This window comes from Rhinolophus sinicus, linkage group LG02 (assembly GCF_036562045.2).
Source record: "Rhinolophus sinicus isolate RSC01 linkage group LG02, ASM3656204v1, whole genome shotgun sequence".
Classification (NCBI taxonomy): Eukaryota; Metazoa; Chordata; class Mammalia; order Chiroptera; family Rhinolophidae; genus Rhinolophus; species Rhinolophus sinicus.
The window spans coordinates 26,564,223-26,588,127 of NC_133752.1; the positions used below are offsets into that span (position 1 = coordinate 26,564,223).

Here is a 23,905-nt window from a genome sequence, read left to right on the forward strand (position 1 = left end):
ATGGTTTTTATATTAAATGTGCATACTTAGTCATTTGAGTATTTGCCACTGATAAATACTCTTTGTAGCTGATCAGGAGGTCACAGCTCATTGTCAAAGGAGCTTTATTAATAAAGTAATTGAAGTTGTCATTTATTATACTGCAAAAATTCTAGATTCATTTCACACTTATTTCCATTTGCTAGTCAATTACCAACTGTCAGAGCATATTAAGTATTGTAAATTTGAGTCAGAAGCTGTCACCCTTAAGTGTATTAACATTCCCTAATCACAGAGGTAGTGATTTGTTCCATAAAAGAATATTAATCACCAACTTACATCTGTCTTCATGACGGTATAAAATTGCCATTGGCTTCCATTGCTGAAGTGAAGTAAATCAATGTAGACACCAAAAATGGAAGCTGACCGTAATGAATCACGAGTATTTCCATTCATGTTAACAGGTTTCTCATTGTTTCCAACAGAAAAAAAATGTCAGCCAACTTTCAAAGCTTTTTGCTTCTTAGTGTTAAAAATATAGTTTCTTATTATTACTAGTTAACATTGATGAAGTATTTATTAAGTATCAGGCACTGTGCTCACAGCTTTATATGCATTATTTCTTTTAATCTTCACAGTATCCCTCTGAGGGCATTGGTTCTTATATTTATGGTTCTTATACTACCACACCATGCATTCTGTAAAGAGTAAATGATGGCTTAAAAGACTTGAGTAACTTGTTGCCCCAAATGGCAGAGCCTGGAGTTAAACCCAAACAATTTAACACATTTTTTGCGGGAAACAAGTAAACTCGTCATATCACCTCTAGTTAGAACCGGCAAAAATTTTGCAAAGTAAATAAATAGAGACCTCTTTTTAAACTAAAACACTGAAAGTTTCATAGAAAAATATCAAATAGATCGAAAGATATGAATATTTTACGGAAAGTCTAATTTTGGCGAGAAAATGTCAAAAAAGCCCCGCATTACGACGCGATTTGGCGGGAAAATGCCCGCTTACGAAGTGTTTTAATTCCATAACCTTTTCTCTTGACCAGTAATCTACGTTGACGAGTGGTGTTTGATATTTACTAGGTGAATCAGTTAGGAATACATTTGGGTGCAAGAAGTAACTAAAATCCAACATGCAGTAGCTTATAAAATTTTAATTTATTTTTTTTTATCACTTACAGAAAGAATGGAGATAGGCAGCTACTCACTTTGGTTTAGTAGCCAACAGTGCCAGGGCTAACGATGCTGAGATTCCCTGGTCTTTCTCTTATGGCAGCAGAAATGGCTGCTTCAGTGTCAAGCATTGTGTCCACATTCAGGGCAGGAAAAAGGGCGGAGGAAAGAGCTGGCACCAGCTGTAATTGTATAATTTAAAATTAAAGCAAAACTTTCCCAGTTATATCTCATTAGTTCAAAACTGTTTCACATGTCCACTCTTATCTGCAAGAGTGGCAGACAGTGGGAGAAGGGAGTTGGGAATGACTGATGGACCAGCCTTGGGTCTAAAGTTATAGAATCTACACACTTTGTAGGAATTTTTCATTTTCTCCTAAACTTCTTTCTCTCTCTCCCTCCCTCCCTCCCTCCCTCCCTCCCTCCCTCCCCTCCCTCCCTCCCTCCCTCCTTCAGTGAAGGCTCTATGATTCTCCAACTCCTAATGTATTATTGCCTCATTTTCTAGAATGTATTCCTAAATAACAAGAGAAAGTTGTGCTTCCGCTAATTGAATCAGGATGCATTAATTACAAGTAACAGAAACTATTGCACACTTAAGAAAATAGATGAATTTCAATTATTTATTCAACAAATAAATTTATTAAGCACTCATTATATGCCATGTACTCTTCTAGGCTCTGGGGATACATTAGTGGGGAGGGAGACAGACCTATAGACAGCTAGAGATGGACAGGCAGACACACTTAGAGGAATCTCATGGAACCCAAAGGTAGGAATGCAGCAGAGCCTTGAAGAGGAGCAGGAACCAGGGGTGAGGTTTCAGGAATTCAAACAACTTCTCTGAATATACCTCCTTCATTCTGCTCCCTCTTTCTCTTAATTCCTGCACTGCATGGTATATGGTTACTCTACATTGCCTGAGTTTTCATACGCTTTTCAAGCAACCGGCTTGTGCTGAACCAGAGTTTCTCAGTCTCAATTCAAATACCTAAGCAAAAGAATTTGAATGCACTAAGCCCATGGAGAGGGAGAGGTATGGTTACAGGGCTCATTTGGAGTGGAAGGTGTGCACCTCAAAAGGCGACTTGTTGCTGCTACGCATCTCCAGGCTTACTGATGCTTTTTCTAGACACTTTGCCCATCAGCCATAGCAAAACTCCCTCCTACCACCCTGGAGATGTAAAAGACAACTCTACCTAGAAGAGCACATTTGTTCAGTTCTGTAAAAATTGCATGAGTCGACATTGAACTTTCCAAATCATTTTTGTGCCCTAATAGATTAAATAGTTTCTCCCACAGCCTGGTCCCTGTCTTCCAGATAATGGGAGATTTGGGTCTTGGTTAACATCCAACTCCCTTCTTCCTACTTCAGGGCAAGCCCTCAGAAGCCACCAGTGCCACTAATCAATTTGGTTCCAAAGCACATCTTGCAATGTGGGTTGGTATATGTTTTTAGGGCATTTATAAAGTATAAGCCAATGAGACATGATTGTTGGTGATTTAAAAAAAAAAAAAAATATATATATATATATATATATATATATATATATATATATATCCTTCTTTTTGTTTCAAACCAGTGCATGTTTTTCCATTCAGGGATGAACTGAATTGCTGACCTTGTGGCTAATCTCTTTTTCCACAGGCTGTGGATGCTCCTCCACGTGGAGGGGGATGGGCAGGCTGGGGCTCCTGGGGCAAATCTCTGCTCTCGTCAGCATCTGCCACTGTAGGTAAGCATCTTACCTTGCATTTGAATGGATAAAGTTCAGACACCTAATAGGATATGGTAGTTTGACCATACCATGTGCTGATAGAGTTTAACATTAGCCCACAAGATAATTATTTTCTGTTCTTACTGTTCTGAGTGCCTCATATATATTAATAAATTTATTCCTCAAAATAGCCCCATAAGGAGGTATCCTTATTTTCTCTATTTTAGGATAAGGAAGCCAAATCACAGAGAAGCTAAGACCTTGTCCAAAGTCAGGAGTGGCTGGATTAAGATTTGAATCAAGTACTATGGCTTTTTATATAAAAGCCACTATATTATATTGCCTCTTAAAATATAAGATTTGGGCTCTTTAAATGTATTCTTAAAGCTTTGTGCTTATCATCCCACTTGAATGTTTTCAAACGTACAACTAACTTACTCCCTAAAGGGATTTGAGGTATCTGTAAAAAGTACTTCATCAGCAGGGCATTGAAATACAAATAGAAAAAATATATGAGCAGGTAGGAAGGAGTATATGTATACATATATACACATATATATACATATACATATATGTGTGTGTGTGTGTGTGTGTGTATATATATATATATATATATATATATATATATATATATATCCCCCAAGGCTAATAGAGTTACCATAATTGAGCATTGACCTTATCTCTGAGCTTCTTGGCTGCCAGTATTTCTCATTGAATGGTAAAATAAAACTTAGTTTACCTAGGTAAATTTATTATTTTCCTGGTATTAAATTTTTGAAGCAGTTTCTTCGATTGGCTCTTATACAAAGAGAAAATGTAATGAACAATTTCTTCATCAGTGCAGTTTTGTTACAATATTCTTTATATGACTATTTCTTATATCTACTTTTTGTGAGAACTGAAGGTAAAACATCAACATGCCTAAGATTAATTTAGTAAATGCGTTTCATCTGGAAGGTACAGAGTGAGGAGCAGAACAGGGGAAGCCACAAATGACATAGCTTGTACATCACCTAGCTCAGGTGTTGTCAAGGTAGAGTTCATGGCCATGAGCATCTTGTGATGGGCCACGATTGGTCCAATCTATTGTTACTTCTGAAACCGGGAGGGATAGGAAGCCTTGCAGGTCATTTGCCATACTCCATGGACCATGGTCACAAACGGTGAAAGGACCAGACATCTAATTTGATAACATTTATTTTATCTGCCTGGAAGGATGGAGAGATTTTTATTCCCCTAATTCCTTGTCTGTCAGCTATCATGAGAGCTCTGGCAGGAAGTGGATAGCAGTCAAATAAATGTTGACCTCTCTGGGATGAGAGCCTGGAAAACAGATTTTCTCTATTGCTAAGTGAAGGGGCCAGGTATGCTGTGGATATACATATGGACATTAACCAAAGTAAAGGAGAGGCACCTGTGTTGTTGCCGGAACAGGAGACAATCTCTTCATGTGAGTGAGAACAAGCACTGGCAGGCAGCCGCCTTCCTAGGAAAAACCGTTGAGCCGTTGGTGGCCATCAACTGGATCTTGCCACTGGTAACACTTAGGAGTGACATGCTTTCTGAACCCAAACTAAAAGAGTGGCGTCTGAACATTTTTGAAATTGGGAAAAGTCATAGAAAATAAATAGTATGATCATCGAATTTTATATAGCTGTCCTCGTGGTTTATATCATGAAACAGTAAAGTGTTGTGCGTGCTTCCAGCTATAATGGTATCCAGACCTGTGCTGGTTTGTAACAAATTCAGTGCTTCAGAAGTTTCTATTATAGACAAAGGATTTACTTTCATGTTAAAAATTTAAATATTCCACAGGAAATACAGAAACCAACTGGCCAGTGGGCAGCTGCTGCAGGGGTTTCTCGTGCATGTACAGGTGCCCCTGCCTGTAACTGCTCTGCCCCTGGTTGGTCTGATCGTTTGCTATTGCTTCTTGTCGGTCAGTGGCTACACCTCCTTATTTGACTTTGGGCTTCGCTGGACCCTTACAAGGTTTTCCATCTGCCACCTGACAGCTTGCCCATTGAATTTACTATCCTATCTGGCATCTTAAGTGTCCTTTGCACTTGTAAAGCCTAGTGCAGCCTTGGTCCAAGAGGACTGTGCTGCAAAGTGTCTGGGTTCTGTTACCTACTTCAAGTATAACCCAGTAGATGACGCTGGCTTTGCTGCTTAAAGAGCAGGGTGTTATTTCACCCTGTGCTGGTAGACACTCATCTTTTAACTTGATCGGAAGTCAATGTCTTAATCTGTAGCCTGTGCTTGTGTTTGGTGTTGGTCGTGAAGCCTCCCTGTGTCTAAGGTACCATGCAGATGACAAATATTGTATCTTGTTAATGTTGCAAACACTTAAAAATTCTGGTGGTTCTCACCTGGCTCCATGTAGTAATTGACCCAGAAGAGCCTAGAGAGATAGCTGCCCCAGGACCAGCATGATCACTGAGCCAGTCACTGTTGCCACTTTCCTTCTTATAGTTGGCGGAGATATGGTTTCTCTGAGATTGTGTGACATTTGTACATTGGCCCATAAAATATCGGAATGACGTTCAGTATGCCCTCTTGTATTCTTTTCTGTTGTAGTATAACAAATTACCACAAATTTAGAGACTGAAAACAACACATATTGATTATCTCACAGTTTCTGTGGGTCAGGAGTTCAGGTACAGGATAGCTGGGTCCTCTGCTCAGTGTCTTACCAGGCTGAAATCAAGGTGTCAGCCAACTGCATTCTCGTCTGATGTTCAGGGTCATCTTTCAGGGTCAGTCAGGGTCTTGGTGAATTTAGTTCCTTATAATTATAGGGCTAATGTCCCCGTTTTCTTGCTGACTGTTGACCAGTGATCTCTCTCAGCTCCTTGAGGCTGCCCTCAGGTCCTTCTTTTCTTCAAAGCCAGCAAGATAATCTCCTCCATGCTTCAAATCTCTCCTTTTAGAAAGAGCCCAGTCCCTTTTAAAGGCTCACCTGATTAGTTCAGGCCCATGGAGGATGATCTCTCTTTTGATGAACTCAAATCCCACTGATGAAGGACCTTAATTACATTGGGAAAATCCCTTCATCTTTGCCATATAACATAACCGAGTCATGGGAGTGAAACCCCATCATAATCACAGTTCTACCACACTCCCAGGGGTGTGTGCTTATACAGGGTGTCTGTGCCATGAGGTGAGAATTGGGGGGACCATTTCTCAATACTGCCCATCCCACTTCCCTTTTCTGTTTGAAATCCTCATTAGTTACACTACCAATTCGAGAAACTTAGTATCTTTTCGTGGCTCTGGCTGCATGGTGAAATTTTGAAAAGCATTTGAATCTTGGCATTTTTTCTCTTGTTTACACCAACAGTGGTCAAAGGGCACATGAGGGAAATCAAAGCAATTTTGAAGTGTTAATGCTCATCTGAAAATCCCTGTAGACAAATCAGAGTTATCTATAGAAAAGTAGAGACTAAACGTGTTGCTCGCCACTAGTCATCACAACCCCAACGAATGTATTAGCAGTATAATTGAATACTACCCCTAAGTTGCTCCTAAGGCATATTTTGGAGATTTCTGGTCTGGACATGCTGTGCTTTTACATAGTAATTGTAGCTAAAATAATAGTAATATATACTTTAAAACTAGATAAGTGTCTTAGTGGACCTGATAGAGAACTAACACATGTAGCGTAAGGGAAGGCTGAAGTCGTGGGTTCCAAGGCTGGGAACAGGAAGTGGTGGTGGTTGGGAGTTTGATTCCCCAGAAGACAATAGGGATTGCCAAGTGTCCCACAGATGGAGAGGTGCCATAGCTGAGCTCACAGCCTGAAACAGGGTGGGAATAGTGTTCATCCATCTGTGAACAGAGGCTTTAAAAAGTGATGGGCAGCGTCTTGGATTGTGGTCTGTATTGAGCTGCTACCTTGGGATTGAGAGACGCAAGCTGGGCACTCTTTCCATTACATAGAGGCATAATATCCACCCAGGGCTTTGCAGCATTAATAGTTTATTATCACAAGGCTAATAAACTTATTGGAAAACAGAGCATTCAGAGCAGTAGACAAGCTCTTGAAGGTTTATAAATTGACTGTAGAAAATAAAGAAAGAAAATAACCATGTATTCCATTGCAATTGATTTCTACTCAGAAACCTCATGTTACCCCCAGGGTAATTCCAATTGCAGACAGGAGTGCAAAACACAGTCTGTAACAAAACACAGAGCTGTCAATTGAGCACTAGAAACAGAAACCAGTAATTCTTATAGTTGTTGAAAAATTGCTTTCACAGTAGTTAGAATTGTTTAGAGTTGGCAGGAGAGTAATTGGAGAATGGAAACATTTGAGGGTGGTTGCCTCTTGGAAAGAGCACTGTACCAGGAGTCATAAGACCTGAGACTTAGTTCTGACTGCTACTAACTTGTGATCACAAGGGATTGTCACTCACTAGCTACATTATGCACTTCACCTCTATGAGACTCAACTTTCTTGTTTCGAAAAGTGTGTTTAGGAGAACTTGAAAAGTTCTAATATTCCTTCCAACTTCTGAAATATGACTATTCCATAGTCTGTGGCCATATATAGGAGAAAGAAATTTATTTGTAAGCACTGTGCTAAGTGGAAAAATACAGAAAATTGACTTTTTGCTACTCTGTATTTTTATATTTTGTCTTTTGTCTCACTACTTTGACCCCAAGGTTAAGAAAAAATGAGAAAAAGCAATCTTCCCAGTGCTTATATAAAATCAAACATTTCTCAGCCAACGATTATTTTTGGAAAGGCCATAACTCTTGCACTAGTTTCATCCACAGCTGCATTATCATCACATTCTAAGAAGAGTTGATCACCTGCCACCCAGGCCTTTGGACAAGTTTATAAAATATAATAAAAATGGCTATTGTTTAAGATCCAGGCAGAAACCAGAGTGGGAAAGGAAAATGTGGGGGAAAAAAGATTTTGATGATAATTTCAAAGTGATGTTATGAGAACCAAATGTGATTTCCCATGAGCATCTTAGAGACCTGACTTATTCCTGGAATATACTGCCAAGAATGATAGACCAATAGTGAGAATGGAAGTCAACAATGCTGAAACATACAAATATGTATGCCAAAGTAAAAGCTCCATGGTAGAATATAGGAATGTCGTATCTAGGAACACTACAAACAGCCTAAATGTTTATTTAAAGTTTTAGTTTTGACAGTTTTATGAGTCTAAACACTTTCTGGGGTGTTTAGAGAACCTGAGGAGAGGGAGGTACATCTGATCTGTATATTTACCTTTTCAAAATTACCATTATCCCCTTCCCCATCCTCTCCCAAGTTAACACATTTTTTCCCCTTCTGCACATTTTAATGAAATCCCTCTCCCTGCACTGTCAGAAATAGTGACCGTGTTTATTATAGAGAATAGCTAACTTGTCAAAATGATACTAAAATGATAACTGTTAACTGTGCAAATCACTGTCAGTATCACATGGATTCATGCGACATTGATGATGATGTAAGGATTCTCAAGAATCATGATACAAAAAATAATGGGATTAATACTTGGAGTTTGTTCACAATCCTCTATAATCTATGAATAAGGCCCAGAAGTTAGTGAATTTGTTTGACGGCCAGGCAAACACTATCAGTTCAGGAACACTTCTTGTCAATTTTGAACCTAAAGAGACATCCGATTACAGAGTGGACATCAGCCATCATCATGGAGAGGGAAGACTTTTCCAAAAGGAAGGTTAATTGGCTCCTCTTTTTGCTGCTCTGAAGTTTGCTTTAGTTCAGTACAGCACCATCGTCTGTGGTTTTTCTAAACAATGGCTCCTCACAACTTTTATCTTGAATTCATTCATAGAAGAGTCGGAAATACAGTCAATATTTTTAAGTTGTTCTATTGCTTGAAAAGTCACCAAAGGAAAGTGTAAATTTGTACAACTTTCAGAAGAGCAAACAGGACTATCTGTAACATTTTTAATGCACATACCTTCTAGCACAGAAGTTCCACTCTTGATCCTTTTTAAAAAAAACCCATAAATATATATGTACAAAGATGTTCAATATAGAATTCACTTAGCAAATAGTTTTTTGTGCCGGGCACTATTTTAGGTACTTGAGATAAAGCAGTGAACAAACAAGACAAAGATCCGTGCCCTAGTGGAGTTTACATGCTAGTGGGAGGAGAGAGACCATAAACAATACACATATTGAATAGAAAAATTACATAGAAGGCTAGAAATTGGTAAGTCTATAAAAAATATAAAGTGGAGCAGGATAAGAGGGATCAAGAGTACAGGTTACGGTTGTAAAACGGATGGTGGGGGGGTCGATCTTAGTAAGGTGATACTTGAGCAAAGACCTGAAGATGGTGAGGGAATTCACCAGGCAAATAGGAAAAACTTGAAAAAACCAAAGTACACACCCATAGAGAATGTGAAAATGTGATACAGCCCTTTGGTGGACTAATACTATGTAACCATTATAAAGAAGGAGGTAGATGAGTGTTCTAGATCGTATGCCCAGTAGAGCGACTAAGGCAGAGATTAGTGTGCTAGAGTTTTACTGAGACGTGCTCTCAGGAGCAAGACTTGCAAGAGAGTGAAGGATTAGGCAGCAGAGCTGGGCCGAGCAAGAAGCTGAACTGCAGTGCAGCTGCATCAGAGACCCCACCCTATCTCACAGAGAGCTTGAGGGTTGGGATGACTCTTCAGCGATGTCCCCCAAGAATGCACAGGGCCAGGGCTTTGTATCACCGACTCCCCCAATTGACCAGTCATTGTAGTACAGCTTTGGGGGAACCAGTTCCCTCTGGCCAAGGTCACTTCAAAGGGAGGCCTCCGGGAGGCATTCAGCAGACCTTCCCAGCACTGTGATCCCAGGCAGCACACAGTCTCCGCCACTACCCGTGGGCTGCAACCTCCACTGTGTATTGTGAATGGGGAAAGGCCAGATCCAGGACACTTACATGTACGTATATCTTTTTTGTTGTTGTTTCTTCCTTACAGAATCACAAGAAACAATATTAGAGTTATTATCTTTAGAAGGAAATAGGGCAGGGGAGGGAGGTAGGAAGACATGGACACTTTAAGTCTTTGAAGAGCTCCAACTCCTGTTTTTGGAAGTCCCTCTTACATCACAGCAAATATAAAATGCACCCACATCCCGTATTAAATATATAATTTATATATAACTGTGTAAAAGTTGAATTTATTTGAACAATAGTTCACCAGTTGACCTAATATTACATTTTGAATACATTTAAGAAAATATTCATTTCTAATTTGCAAATTTTCTTTTTTGTCTTTTATAACCAATAATTTTTTTTTGGTCTTAAATATTTCCATAGGCCTTAATAAGCTCACAGACTCTGTTACCTATTATGTCAGTGGAAGCTGTCTAGGGAGAGAAAGGCTAGTCCACCTTCTGTTGCCTCTGCTTCTGTAGTCTTTGAATTTGATAACAATTTAATAAAACAATTGTTTTTATTTTTAAAATGAACCAATTATGTCAGAGAAGTTATATCAGAAGAAGAGAATTTTTTTAGTTTCTAATTTTTATATATTAATTTCTTAAAAGAAAAAGAAATAAATGAAATGAAAAAGAAGGAAATGTTATATTAAAATGAATCTTAAAAGGGGGAACCCCCTGAATGAGTGAACTGGTGCCCTACTAGGGGTTCCTTTAGCATATGGGACCAGCAGAAAGTACCCGTAGTGTTACCCAGTCATTCGGGGTACTGGGTAGAACTGCTGTGGCTCCCCTAAGTGGGAGAGACCCTTCCACCACCAACAAATTATTTTTATCCTCCAGAAAGAGGGGAGACATCCCTTCAATTGGGTTTTGATCTTGGTGGCACTCACAAGAAGAGAGCTTGGTGAAATCATAGTACTTTTTGAGAAGAAAAACTAAATTGGAGGTATAAGAAAGCGCCATACGTTGTCTTGGGATTTGTGTCTGCACAGAACAAGGATAATCCTACAAACATCAAGCTACGCCAACCCAAGGCATGGCTGAAAGGGGCAGGGTTACATCGCCAAAGTTTCACTGCAGAGACGACTTTCACCGTGCTGTTTGGTCAAGATAAGCTGAGTCAAGCTAATTTTAGCATAAGTCGATATTTCAAAAGTGAGGAAGCTCGTAATCAAAGATTTGATTTCCAAGGAGTTATATAGATGGGACAAACATGACATTTAATCAACTATAAATGGCATATAAAACTTTTAAAATATAACAGTGATTGAGAATATGAGTTTTAGAGTCGGAAGGACTAGGTTCAAATCCTGCCTTTGCTACTTAATGGCTTTGGGACATTGGACAAGTAATTTCATGTCATCAGGTCTCAGTTTTCTCAATTATAAAACGAGTATAATAATATCTGTTATCTCATAAGATTGTTGAAAAGATTAAATGAAATAATCTACTGTGCTAAAAATATGCCTGGGACATAGTAAGTGCTCAGTAAATGTTGACCATACCAAAAGTTTCGTATATTTCTTCTCACCGATCTTACAAAACTCTGGGAGGTAGATGTTATACTCCTCCTTTTAGAGAAGACACAACAGCAGAGACTCAGAGAGGTTCAATAACCCACAAGATCACACCGTTAATAAAAGATGGAACCAAAATTCCTCCACAAAACTCCTGACTCCTAAGTTTAGGATGTTTTCCACTAGAATATAGGCGATAAAGCAAACACCAACCAATCATTTCACATTTGTTTTTAAATGATACTGTATCACAGTATTTATACAACATTTTTATTTTCTTTGCAATACTCGCCTTCTTTTTTGCTGCAATGTATCAAGGGGTGGAGAATATTTCATCTTCATATCCATGGAATTTGAAGGAGTTTAGTTTCTTTGAGGATACTTAGTGTTTGTGATGACATGTGAAGAAAATCTATGAACTATACCCTATAGTATTATTCATATGTGTTATTTTTCTTTGCTATTGGTAGAATCCAACCAATATCTCTGAGAATGAATCACTCCTAGTCAAAAGGCAGCAATGACTCCATATTGTTATTACTTCCTTCTTCTGAGCACTAGATGTCACACTTAGTAAAGTTTTAGAAGTTATTCTTCAAAGTAGGGTGTGGTGTACAGCGTAAACCTGTTATGAAAAACCGTAGCTTAATATTTCTAGTAGAATGCAGTAAAGATGTACTTTCACTAACAAAAGAATTCAGAAAAAAAGAATTGTTAATCAGAAAATATAATTGGAGGAATCTTAAATATGAGCAATTCTTTGTATATCAGTTGTACCTCAATAAAGCTCTGTGTGTGTGTGTGTGTGTGTGTGTGTGTGTGTGTTTGTAGTTAGAGTAGCAGCCTATTGTCATGTCTGTTAAATAGACACATCCTGTTTATATGCACATAAAAATAGTATTTCCTTCCAGAAACAAAGTAATTTTTCTAGAGGTGGCTTATGTATACATACTGTGTTTCCCTGAAAATAAGACCAGACCAATCAGCTCTAATGCGTCTTTTGGAGCAAAAATTAATATGAGACCCGGTCTTATTTTACTATAATATAAGACTGGGTCTTTTATATATAACATAGTACCAGACCGGGTCTCATATTAATTTTTGCCCCAAAAGATGCATTAGAGCTGATGGTCCAGGTAGGTCCTATTTTCGGGAAAACATGGTATCGTCTGTGTTCTAAGATGGTGAGAAGCTGTTCTTCCCTAGGAAGAGAATCGGACATGGCCCTGAAAGAGGAGATAATGACAGTGAGGTTTAATAAACCCTAAGTGGTCTTAGGGAAGGATGGGAAATCATCTTTCTTGTATGGCTTATGAAAAGAAGATGTAGTATATACCTCCCAGCCTCCTCAAACTCATTTATTTTTTAATTTTAGCTCTCAGAAATCAGATGAGAATCATAGAGTCAGATCTCGATGTACATTATTTCCTTCTGAAAAATACGTTTTTAAAAGATGGCCAGGAATATGGACTCAGTATGTAAATAAGTTCAATGATTCCGTCCTGTAACTTAAATGTGTTACTGAAACTCCAATAAGTTTCCATTAAAATGCTTGGAATTCATTGGAAGCTAGGGAGAATTCATTCAAGTCTTAGTTTTAGCAGTTACAGTGCATCTTTTCCCCCCAAATAACTCAGTAATGAATTTGAACTGTATTTAATGATCTGCACATGAATACAGACATATATTTCTGTATGTAGTTAATGTTGTAAATATTATAAATAATGTTTCTTAAGTTTCAGGGTAGTTTAGATTGTGTGTAATGGCAGGTGATTCCCACTGGACATAATTAGGCCTGTATTTGTTTGGTAAATATCAGAGACCTGATTATGTTAAGATTGCTTTGATAAAGTTACAACTTATTAAATACGACTATTTGGGCTTGGGATCCATCCGTGTATTTCTCTTATTCGGGAGACAGACAATTAACTAACAGTGCCTTCTACGGTGCCTAAGAGACTGGTGGTTCTCAAATCCTGCCCTGACTTGGGTTTTCTCCCATGTGTTAACATTGCTGCTGCCTTGGGTTTTAACAACCTGAAATTGCCCAAGTCCCGAGTGGAATCTTTTTTTCTTTCCCAGAATGCTAAGGGGGAGATGAGTGCTGTGATGGTGGCAGCCCGTGCTGCTTCTCCATCAAGAACTCAAACAGCCACTTAGGAGCGTCAGTGGACTATTCACTTTGTCGTTTGGGTTGGAAACTTTGAGAAAAGCTATAGCTCTTCATGAGGGCCTCTAAGGAGAAGAAAAAAAAGCTCCAGAATAATATGTAGACGATTTGTCTAGCTGTGGGGGGTGGAGGAGGAGTGTGAGTGTGTGTGTGTGTGTGTGTGTGTGTGTGTGTGTGTGTGTTGGAGGGGTGGGGGATGAGAAGGTCAGCTCTGTATTTTACCAAGTAGTTACTGAATACCCACCGTGCTGGGTTGGGGGAGAGAAGCTTTGTCCCGTCTCAGATGGAGTAAAACCTGTGCCCTTCATCCTGGCTGACCAGTCTTCGAGCTTGTGTTTGAACTCCTACTCTTTAAGAAACTGTCAGAGCTGTTGGGTGCCCGTCCTGCTTTTCCCACTGACTTGCCTTTTTTTTTTTGATGCTTTGGCTCCAGACCTTCTGCTCTCTAAACCAAAGGAATGACTAACACATTGAAAGAGCGTGTTGAAGCTCATCTGATTTAAATTCACCAAACTCTAGTGGCACAGGCACCTGCATGCAATGGGCTGAGCCCACAAGGAATCCAAAAATGTATGTTGCATCTCTGCCTTGAGCTGCTTGGAAAACAGTAAAGAGGATAAGACAATTACCCTCTTCATAGATACTATCTTGAGTTTGGAATCCCAGGTTACGAGTTAAATGGTATGAGAAGTAAAAGGGAATAATAAAGCATCTGGGAACACTTTACAAACGCTTCCCTCATTTGCTCTTCACAACAATCCAATGAAGAAACTGAGTCACTGGGCAGTTAGGTAATTTCTCCAAGGTCACCCAGCTAGGCAGTGGTGAAGCTGAGCTCAAACTGGAACCCACATCTGAGGGATTGGCAAGTCTATGCTGTTCACCACCATGTTCTCTTACAATCAAGATACATACCTACCGCTGAACAACAGTGCTGGAAGATGAGCTACATAATTTGCAGACCCTGGATTTTTATTGTATTCATGAACCATATTTTTATTTTCTGATAGGTCATGGATTGACAGCAGTCAAGGAAAAAGCAGGGGCCACCCTACGGATTCATAGTGTAAATTCCGGCTCTTCAGAAGGGGCCCAACCTGACACCGAAAATGGCGTCCCTCAGAGTGAGTGATGTATTTATTTTGGGGGCTTCTTGGACTTGGGATGTATTACACTATGTGCACAAATAGAAGATTTCTAAGTGCAGATCAGCAAAATGAACTCTGAAAGGATGTTTTTCTCTTTAGTAGCAGATGCGGCCACAGATCAGAGCCCCACAGAAAGCCCCCCCACTTCTCCTTCCTCAGGGTCTCGGGGCATGCTGTCAGCCATCACCAATGTGGTTCAAAACACAGTAAGTCGTTAGCTGCTTTCTTCCCCCTCCCCCCACCCCTGTGTCTCCTGGTGCTTTCTTTTGATATCTCTATTTACCCGTGACCTAGATACATCAGAAAAAAGATGGCCTTGTTCATAACTTTGGATTATGGTTTTGTTATGCTTTCTCCTACAGAGTAGGTGTAACCTTGGAACCAAAATAACAAGGGCAAACTGAAATGCATTTTATGTTTAAAAGAAAGGAGCTGCTTAAAAGGAACATTTTTCAGAAGTAACAGTGTCCTTTCCAACGGCTGCAAGGACAGCCTCTGGTTGGGGAGAGAGAGAGGGCTCTTTCTTAGAGCTGGTACAGCTGTTTTTCTTCAATGGTCTGGCTCTTAACCTTCAATTTGAAAAATGATAAAGCCATTAAATTTTTTTTTAAAGTGCTGATAATGGGTCAGGAACAACATTCCAAGATATTTCTAAAGTGTTTCCAGATAATTAAGAGCAACATCCTGTCCCCAGTTCTACCTCCCAATTCCCACTCTCCCTTCCTCAAATAACCCAAAGTAACCCCCTCCACGCGCCACCCCCACTTCTGAGCCCCTGCTTATCTTTTAAAGAAGCTTGTTGTTGTTGACAAAACATTGATGAAGAATGAAAAAGGTGGGGAGGCACCCCAGCTGAGATGCAGCGGCAGCTCGCTTGTCTTCATGGTCAAGAAGAAAGGTTTATTTTCTTCTATGGAAAACCAACAAACTAGTTTTTCTAGAAATATGGCTTATGTTTCATTCATTCATTCATTCATTCATTTTAAAAAACGGCAGTTAGCCCTCATTATATACCGGGGGCTATGCTAGATGCTGGGCATATGCTGACAAACAAGAGAGCACAATATTTCAGAAGATAGAGGCAACTCAACAGGCAAATACAATGCAATCTGGGAAGAAGATGGGTTGTGGACACACATATGAGGGCATCCTACCCAGACTTTGGGGTCAGGGCACGCCAGAAATAGAAAACGACTGCTCCTGTCCTTGATACTTGAGGACCTCTAGACTAACTAGGTAGGGTGAAGGAGGAGTAGCAAACATATTTCAGGAGTCAAGTAGAAATACAACTCCAGTAAGCCCCGGGGAGTTTGTAGGGCTGGGGAAGGGAAGGAGCTCCTTCAGTATCTTTGGTATAAAAAATGAATTCACGGTCTCCCTGAGCTAAAGTGCAGGGCATTCTGAGCTTATTTTTAGCATCCTCGCGTTCCTTTCTGTGTTCTCTCCAATTTTATGTTACAGTAGTCTCCCCTTATCTGTGGGGGATACATTCCAGGAACCCCAGTGGATGTCTGATACCACAGATAGTACTGAACCCCATATATTAATATAATGTTTTTTCCTATACATACATACCTTTTCACTTCAAGGAAGCACTTTATGGCTTCTCTTTGGCATATTAGAATTGCCAACATCACTACTCTTGTGCTTTGAGGCCATTATTAGGTAAAATCAGGGTCACTTGAACACAAGAACTCCGAGACTGCAATATTCAATCTGATAACTGAGTCAGGTACTAAGGGGTGGGTAACATGTACAGTGTGGATCTGCTGGACAAAGGGATGATTCATGTCCAGGATGGGATGGAGCAGGATGGTGCAAGATTTCATCATGCTACTCAGAATGGTATGCAATTTAAAACTTATGAATTGTTTCTTTCTGGAATTTTCCATTTAATATTTTTGAACCACAGTTGGGCACAAGTGACTGAAACCATGGAAAATAAAACCATGAATAAGAGGGGACTACTGTATTCTCTTTTCTCAAGCTCCAGATCCCACCACTAGGTCTGTCCTTACACCTTCCTTTTTCCATTTTATTTTCCACTGAAGTAATCCCCATAGAATGTTGGGAGAAAATGAATCAAATTATGCAAAAGTGTGAATTGCTGCTATGGCATAGTCCTCCCACAGTATGTGTATTTAAAAATCTGTTTTATAATGTGGTTGTTGATTGGCTCCCAGATCTAAAAACAAAGTCTAAATGTTCAAGATGGAAATGACTGATAAAGTATGTTAACTCAGTGAAATCAAATATTGCTATTGAAGAGATAATTATGAAAATTGGAAAATGCATATAGGTAATAAAATAATAATACAATATAAATATATAAATTCATGTAAATGGGAAAAAACACAGATGTATGCATATTGTAATTGAAGTTGTGTAGTTGGAGCGTACATACAGAAGTGGCAAAGAATTTAAACAGTTCTGTTTATATGCACAGTTTATGTGAGTAAATCTTGATTTTTTTTTAAAAGGCAATCAATGGCTGACAAAGAGATTTGCAAGAGAAGGACTGTATAATAGAACAATAGCTGAAGACAGTAGTGTATGGAAATCAATCTGTCTTATTTCATGAATATACTAATTGTAGGCGGTTATTGCTAATGTCTGAAAGTGCGGAAGAGCCATCTGAAACTGCCTGAGAGCCCTGTACTCCAGGGCCCAAGATTAAAAAGTTCTCTAAATTGGCAAGAGTATTTGACACCTTAATAGATTGCTCCAAATAATTCACTTGCTCGGATTACATTTATTTCAAACAAAGCAATTGGGTCACCTATTAATTTTATGTCTTAGGTGCATACTATTCATACACAGAGTTGGTAAAAGTAATCCCAAATATGCTTTGGTTTTCCTAAGCATCCTTTTTTAAAATAATATTATATGTCCTACAAATTATATGACAGATTCTCTTCCAAGAAAAAGAAAATAGGATTAAATGGATGACAAATCTCCTGATGAGAAAAAATTGTTACTTTATAATGATTTTAATATTTGAAGATAGAGCCATCGAGGAGGTGCAGTCTCCTGCAAATCAAGCAAAACATAAAAATCTAGTCTCATGCAATTATCTCATCTGCAGGGTAAGAGCGTCTTAACAGGTGGTCTTGATGCTTTGGAATTCATCGGCAAGAAAACCATGAATGTCCTTGCGGAAAGTGACCCAGGCTTTAAGCGGACCAAGACTCTCATGGAGAGAACCGTTTCCTTGTCTCAGGTGAGGCTATATACTTTTGCAATTTTTGCTTTCAATCAATAAAATAAATCCATCCTTGTTTCTCTTTTTAATAGATATTTTAAAGCACATGATTCAAATGCAAATGACACAAAATAGTAGAGAGTGAAAACTGAGTTTCTAATACACCCCTTTTCCCAGCCACTTAGTTCCTTATGGGAGACAACCACTGTTAACAGCTTCTTATGGAGCCTATCAGAATTATCATATAGTTATAGAAATAGGTAGTAATAGGTGTAGATATATGTAGCTGTACATATACATACTCGTATATATTCTTTGTATGTACACATATATGTATATACTTTTTCAACTAAATAGTAGCATACTTTTGCCCCTTGCTTTATTCACTTAATAATTTCTTGAAGATTATTCCATTTATGCCATTTGTCTTCGTTCATTCAGGCTGCTATAACAAAATACCATTGACTGAGTGGCTTATAAACAGCAAACATTTGTTTCTCATAGTTCTGGAAGTTTAAACACCTGTGAAATGAAGAATTAGACCTGGTTAGTTTCCCAGATTACCATAGTTTTTGTGTCACCTTCACAAATTTTATCACATCTGTGTTCAATCTACTGCTAAAGAGTAAGTAGCAATGCTCACAGAAATGTGTCACCAAGAATCCACACGAACCATCTGCAGTGTTCTAATTACACATCTGCAACGTGCAGAGAGTGTGGCATACAACATTCTGGGCACACTTGAGCACGTGTAGCTCACATGGTCTGCTTAAGCCTCCAACTTTCACCTCCTTCCAAACAGTAACTTTTCATTCATTCATTCCACAAATGCATTTTGAATGTCAACTGTGTGCCAGGCACTGTTTCAAGCACTGGAGATACATTTAGTAACCAAAATGGACACAAATCCCTGTCCTTAAGGAGCTTTCCTTCCAGTGAAGAGAGACAAACAATAAACATTACCTAGTATTTTAGATGGTGATGAGTGCTATAAAACAAACAAACAAACAAAAAACCCCAAAAAAGAGCAGGAAGAGGGTAATCGGGAATGTGGGAGTGAGGGGCAGGTTAAGTATTAAATTGGATTGTGAGGTGGGGTCTCATGGAGATGAAGACATTTGAGCAAATACTTAAAGGAGATAAAAGGATTGACCATGCAGAAATCTGAGTGAAGCACATTTCAGGGAGAAAGAGCAGTTTGTGCAAAGGCCCTGGGGCAGGAGTGTTTGGTATATACAGGAGACAGCAAGAATGCTCCGTGATGGGAGAAGAGTAAGCCAGGATGAGAATTGTTGAAGGCCAGAGTGGTAACAGGGGACAGACAATGGCAGATCATGGAGGACATTTGAAAGGACCTTGGGTTTTACTGTTAGTGAAATGGTGAAACCAATGCAGCATTTTGAAAAGAGGATTGACAAAATCTGATTTTAAAAGGATCACTCCAGTTACTGTGTTGAAAATAGACTGGAGGAGGGCCAAGGGCAGGGAGACCAGTTAGAGTGCAGATCAGTATAGGTCTTCCCAGAAACAGATGCCAAAATGGGCTTACACATGTGAGGATATTATTAGAGGAAATGCCTGTGTGAGAGGAAATTAGGGTGACGGGGTACTCAGGAAGGCTGGGAGAGCCATCAGACCAAGAGGCACATGTGACCCCAGTGAAGGGGAAAGGGAAAGAAGATTAGGTAGAGCACCCTAGACTCCTGTGCCAGGTAAGGAAGGTTTGGCAAAGCCATGGGGGAAACCTTCATCCAAAGTTCACTGACAAAGGAGTTCCCATCTCCCAGGATCAGTCCTGCGTTAGTGCCCCTACTGCACCATGATTGGCAGGAAGAGATCATGGGAGGCATGACCTTGGTGCAAATGAGGGATAGTTTCAAAGTGCAGCATCTGGGTCCCCTGGTCATGTATACTCCACTCTCACAGCCTCCTCAGGAGTTATCTAAACAAGAAGCAATGGTGGCTCAGAACGGTGTGGAGGCATGAGGGTAGTGATAATTGGCTGATTCTGAATATAGTTTGAAAGTCAATCTAGATTTTCTGATGGGTTGAATGTGGGATGTGGGATTAGAAGAGGAGGCAAGAATGGCTCCAAGGTGCCTGTCCTGAGCAGCTGGAAGGATGAAGCTGCCATCAACCAAGAGGGAGGTCTGTTAGGTTTTTCCTAATCCACTCTAAATAACTATAGAAATCAGAAATGTTCATACATACATGACCTAAATTGGTCACATATTCTACCCCAGTGGTACATGGAACACTCTGAAGAACATTTCTCTGGTCCCATTGATGTTAAGTCCCCAGAGCTGCCCTTCTCAGGGAAGTCTTGCATGCCAGAATCACTCAGTACTGTTTAGACCCATCTCCCTTTCTTTTCCAGAGGGAAATTGTACCAACATCCTGTGTAAGGCCAGTTCTTCTTTAGGCAACTTGAATATCACTCACCATTTTTTTTGAGTGAATTCAAATAATTCCAGAGTGACGTTTTTCCTTTACCTTCCATTTTATCTATTTCCCTCTCGATTCCAAAGTACAAATTTGGAGGTGGAAGTTGATGTAGAGAAAGGAAACATTTCAGTGTCACTTTGTTATTTTATTTTACCACTGCCAACCAGTGAAATCAGTGGGGATAGAGGCGTCTGCTATGTGCTGTTGTATTGGCTCCAACTCCTGGTGACCCTATGAATGAGTGACGTCCACGATGTCCTGTCCTCAGCAGCCCTGCTCAGCTTCTGGAAACTCATGCCTGTGGCTTCTTTTATGGAGTCAGTCCACCTCATATTTGGTCTTCCTGTTTTTCTGCTGCCTTCTATTTTTCACAGCGTTGTTGTCTGGGAAATAAGATGTGCCCAAAGAAAAGCTTCAGTTTTGTTTTTTTGGGCTCCAGCGATGTTTCAGGCTTAATTTTCTCTACAGCCTACGTGTTCATGTTTCTTGTGGTTCAGGGTATCTGTAGAGCGCTCTTCCAACACCGTATTTCAGATCAATCAGCCTTCTTCACTAAGTTTTATTGTGTTAAAAATTCCTAGTGATTTATGGTTTTAAAGTGTTTTGAAAACTTTAAAATTCAGTGCTTATACTTATTTAGTCTTAAAGATAGACAGGAAGCAGAATTCTGTTTGTAGCCCAGTGGGTTTTTGGCTAACCACTTCAGGAACCCAAAAGGAGAATGGGGCTGATTATTTTATTGACACACAATAAACACAAAATCTATTTTTACATGATCTTCCCTTTGTGACCTTGTGGGAATTTTACTTATAGTGCTTTTCACAGATATTAAAGAACCCTGTAAACTTAATGCCTCAGTAAACTTAATGAGGAACCAAATAAATGATGCTTAGAATCAAAGGAAACATGGGAGTGACTGGTGGACTTATGTTTTTATTTAATCAACAATAAAAAATAACGAGAATAATTATCAACATGGAGAGGAACTCAGTTCCCAGTCATACTTCTCGAGACCAATCTAAGAACTGATAGGCTAACATTCTTATTTATATTCAGTATCTAATGTGGAATACATTATCAGTTTATATTTTATTGATTTTTTTCATCAGAGAGGTTTAATAACAAGAAAAATTTTAAATAATGTAACTCATATAAAATCAGAACAGCTTGTTTCTCCTTTGAAGTCTGCTGAGGTACAAAAGTTGCAATTAATCCTGTCAGGATAGAGTAAACTTTTCTAGTGCGCATAAATTCACTCATTATGAAAAATTGCGACATTTTAGAGAATAAGAAAATCCATCACATATATGGAAAACACCTCAGTGGAAACCACTGTTAAGCTTTTGTTGTGCTTCTTTCCAATCCTATTTCCAGGCATAGAATTTTTGCTTTGTTTTGTTGTGTCCATAAAGAATATGTAAAATTCAAAGTGGAATATTACGTAAAAATTGTCAGTAGGATCAGTCAAAAAAAATTTTTTTTAGAAATTCCAAAGTGACTAAAACCTACTCCTCACAAATACAAAGTCAGTCCTCGTGTCCCCCATGTCGTATGAAGAAAACGGGGCTCTCTAGCATACCCTGAGTGTACGACCATTGTGTACTTCTGCAGATGTTGAGGGAGGCCAAGGAGAAGGAGAAGCAGAGGCTGGCGCAGCAGCTCCCAGCCGAGAGGACCGCACACTACGGGATGCTGTTTGATGAGTACCAAGGTTTGTCGCACCTGGAGGCCCTGGAAATTCTGTCCAATGAAAGTGAAAGCAAGGTATGTCTGCACTGGTCATTTGAAATGACGCATTTATTAATATGTTTTCTTAAACAAGAAACTAGAAATTCTTCCATTCAAGTATCTCCTTGTTAGAGCATCACTGTGACTGTGCTAAGGCCACAAATACTGTACAGCTTCATGACCCTCTCATGTTCCATCTTATTCCCTCTCTGTCCTGTGCCAAGCTCTCACCCCTCCGTGTCCCCAAGAGGGCCAGCACAATACGAGTCTTTACTACCCCTATCTAATGGTGCAAAAGGCTGCTCAACAACTTGGCTGTCAGGCTCCTGGCCCTGTGCCTCCCTTTGGTGGCGTAATACCCAGATCAGAGCTGCCCTACCGGGCCACGTCTTCATTCCCACCCGATGAACACAAAGCAGCTGATGTTTCTTCGAGGCTGTGGGGTTTAAGTATATTTAGTTTTATGGGTTATATATTTATTCACCCATTTGTTAGAATGTCTGGGCTACAAAGGGCAAGATTATCTTCCTGGTGGTTAGTTCTTTTTGGTAATGCCACTGAACAGAAACCTGGAAAATTACCTAACAGCCCTGCGTGTTCACATTCTCCCACAGTGACCCCAAGAAATAAAACATGAGTGGCAGAAATCAGGGTTTGGTGATTTCTTTTTTAGAGGATCTACATGGTGTGTGTGTGTGTGTGTGTGTGTGTGTGTGTTTAGCAAACACACGGCACTTATGTAGTCACTATTCTAAGCACGTTAAAACTATTAACTCATTTAATTATATATATCGCTCTTTTGTGTGACTGTCAAGCTGCCTGTACTCTGGGGTATTTTTCCGGTGGAGGCCGCAGGGCGGTACCCTCTGGGCCTCTTGTGAGGGGCTATGGGCCATCCTGGGGACATTTCACTGGGGAGAGGCAGGTCCTCAGACAGGAAGGTGAACTTGGAAGTGAGCCTGAGAATGGAGAAGTGACTTTTGATTCTCTCTAGGCCTGTCCTCTTATGTTTGGACTTTGAGGAAGTTGAAACATTCTGATGCCCACCTATGCAGGGGAAGGTGACCTCTGTCACATAACAGGCAACCAAGAACCAAACAGGATGGAGACCCGCCCCTACCCCACCCCCAGACTATGGAGTTATATGTTACTATCTGTGTTGATTTCCTTTTTTGTAATCCATGAGTCATCTGTGATAGTCTTGTGGTTAAACTGTTAACAGATAATTTTTTAAAAGCAAAATGACTCTGATACAGATGTAAAGCGAACACATATCAAATAATTTATTTAGCTCATTAATTAAATGAAGGAACCAGACAGATGTTATAACCAGTTCATCGGAAAAGCCAAAGAAGCACAAATTCATATGGAGTAGAGCAATTTTGAAATGAATGTGCAAATGGACACAAACCTGGTTTTTCCACAGGCGGAGGGGCTGTCCCTTCACTGGAAAAAAGTTATTCCATGTCTGTGGACAAAATTATTTTGCACAAATATCAGCCATCTACTATTTATAGAGTTATAAATTTACTCCCATGGAGTCAGAATCGGATAATCTGGTAAGGTATGGGCTAGAAAATTCAGTTTTCCACTGACGCACAAAGGTTTCCCTATAAAAGCTGGGTTTGGAGTCAGACATTATGTGATAAAATACAACTCAGGAGCTGTATGATTTTGGACCTGTCTTACCTCAATCTCCTTATCTATGAAAAGAAAATAATAATAAAAACCTACTTCATAGGATTATTGAAATAATTAAATGAGATAAACTACGTGAATTTAGTCACAGCATGGCTAAAACATGATAAGTACTCAATAAATGTTAACTGCCATTTTATACATATATATATATATATATGTATATGCAATATAATGTTG

At 39.5% G+C, this 23,905-nt stretch overlaps 1 protein-coding gene across 2 annotated transcripts in view; it reads left to right on the plus strand.

Annotated features, from left to right (window-relative positions):
- Nucleotides 1-23,905, plus strand: part of FAM114A1 (family with sequence similarity 114 member A1) — a 64,517-nt gene that overhangs the window by 16,040 nt on the left and 24,572 nt on the right. Inside the window, exons 3-7 of one of the 2 annotated variants that reach the window (XM_019741990.2) lie at nucleotides 2,812-2,899; nucleotides 14,515-14,628; nucleotides 14,752-14,858; nucleotides 17,738-17,872; nucleotides 21,911-22,063. In XM_019741990.2, coding sequence (XP_019597549.2) covers nucleotides 2,812-2,899; nucleotides 14,515-14,628; nucleotides 14,752-14,858; nucleotides 17,738-17,872; nucleotides 21,911-22,063 — 597 coding nt within the window. The remainder of the gene's footprint in view (nucleotides 1-2,811; nucleotides 2,900-14,514; nucleotides 14,629-14,751; nucleotides 14,859-17,737; nucleotides 17,873-21,910; nucleotides 22,064-23,905) is intronic. The other variant, XM_019741991.2, reaches the window with a different exon arrangement.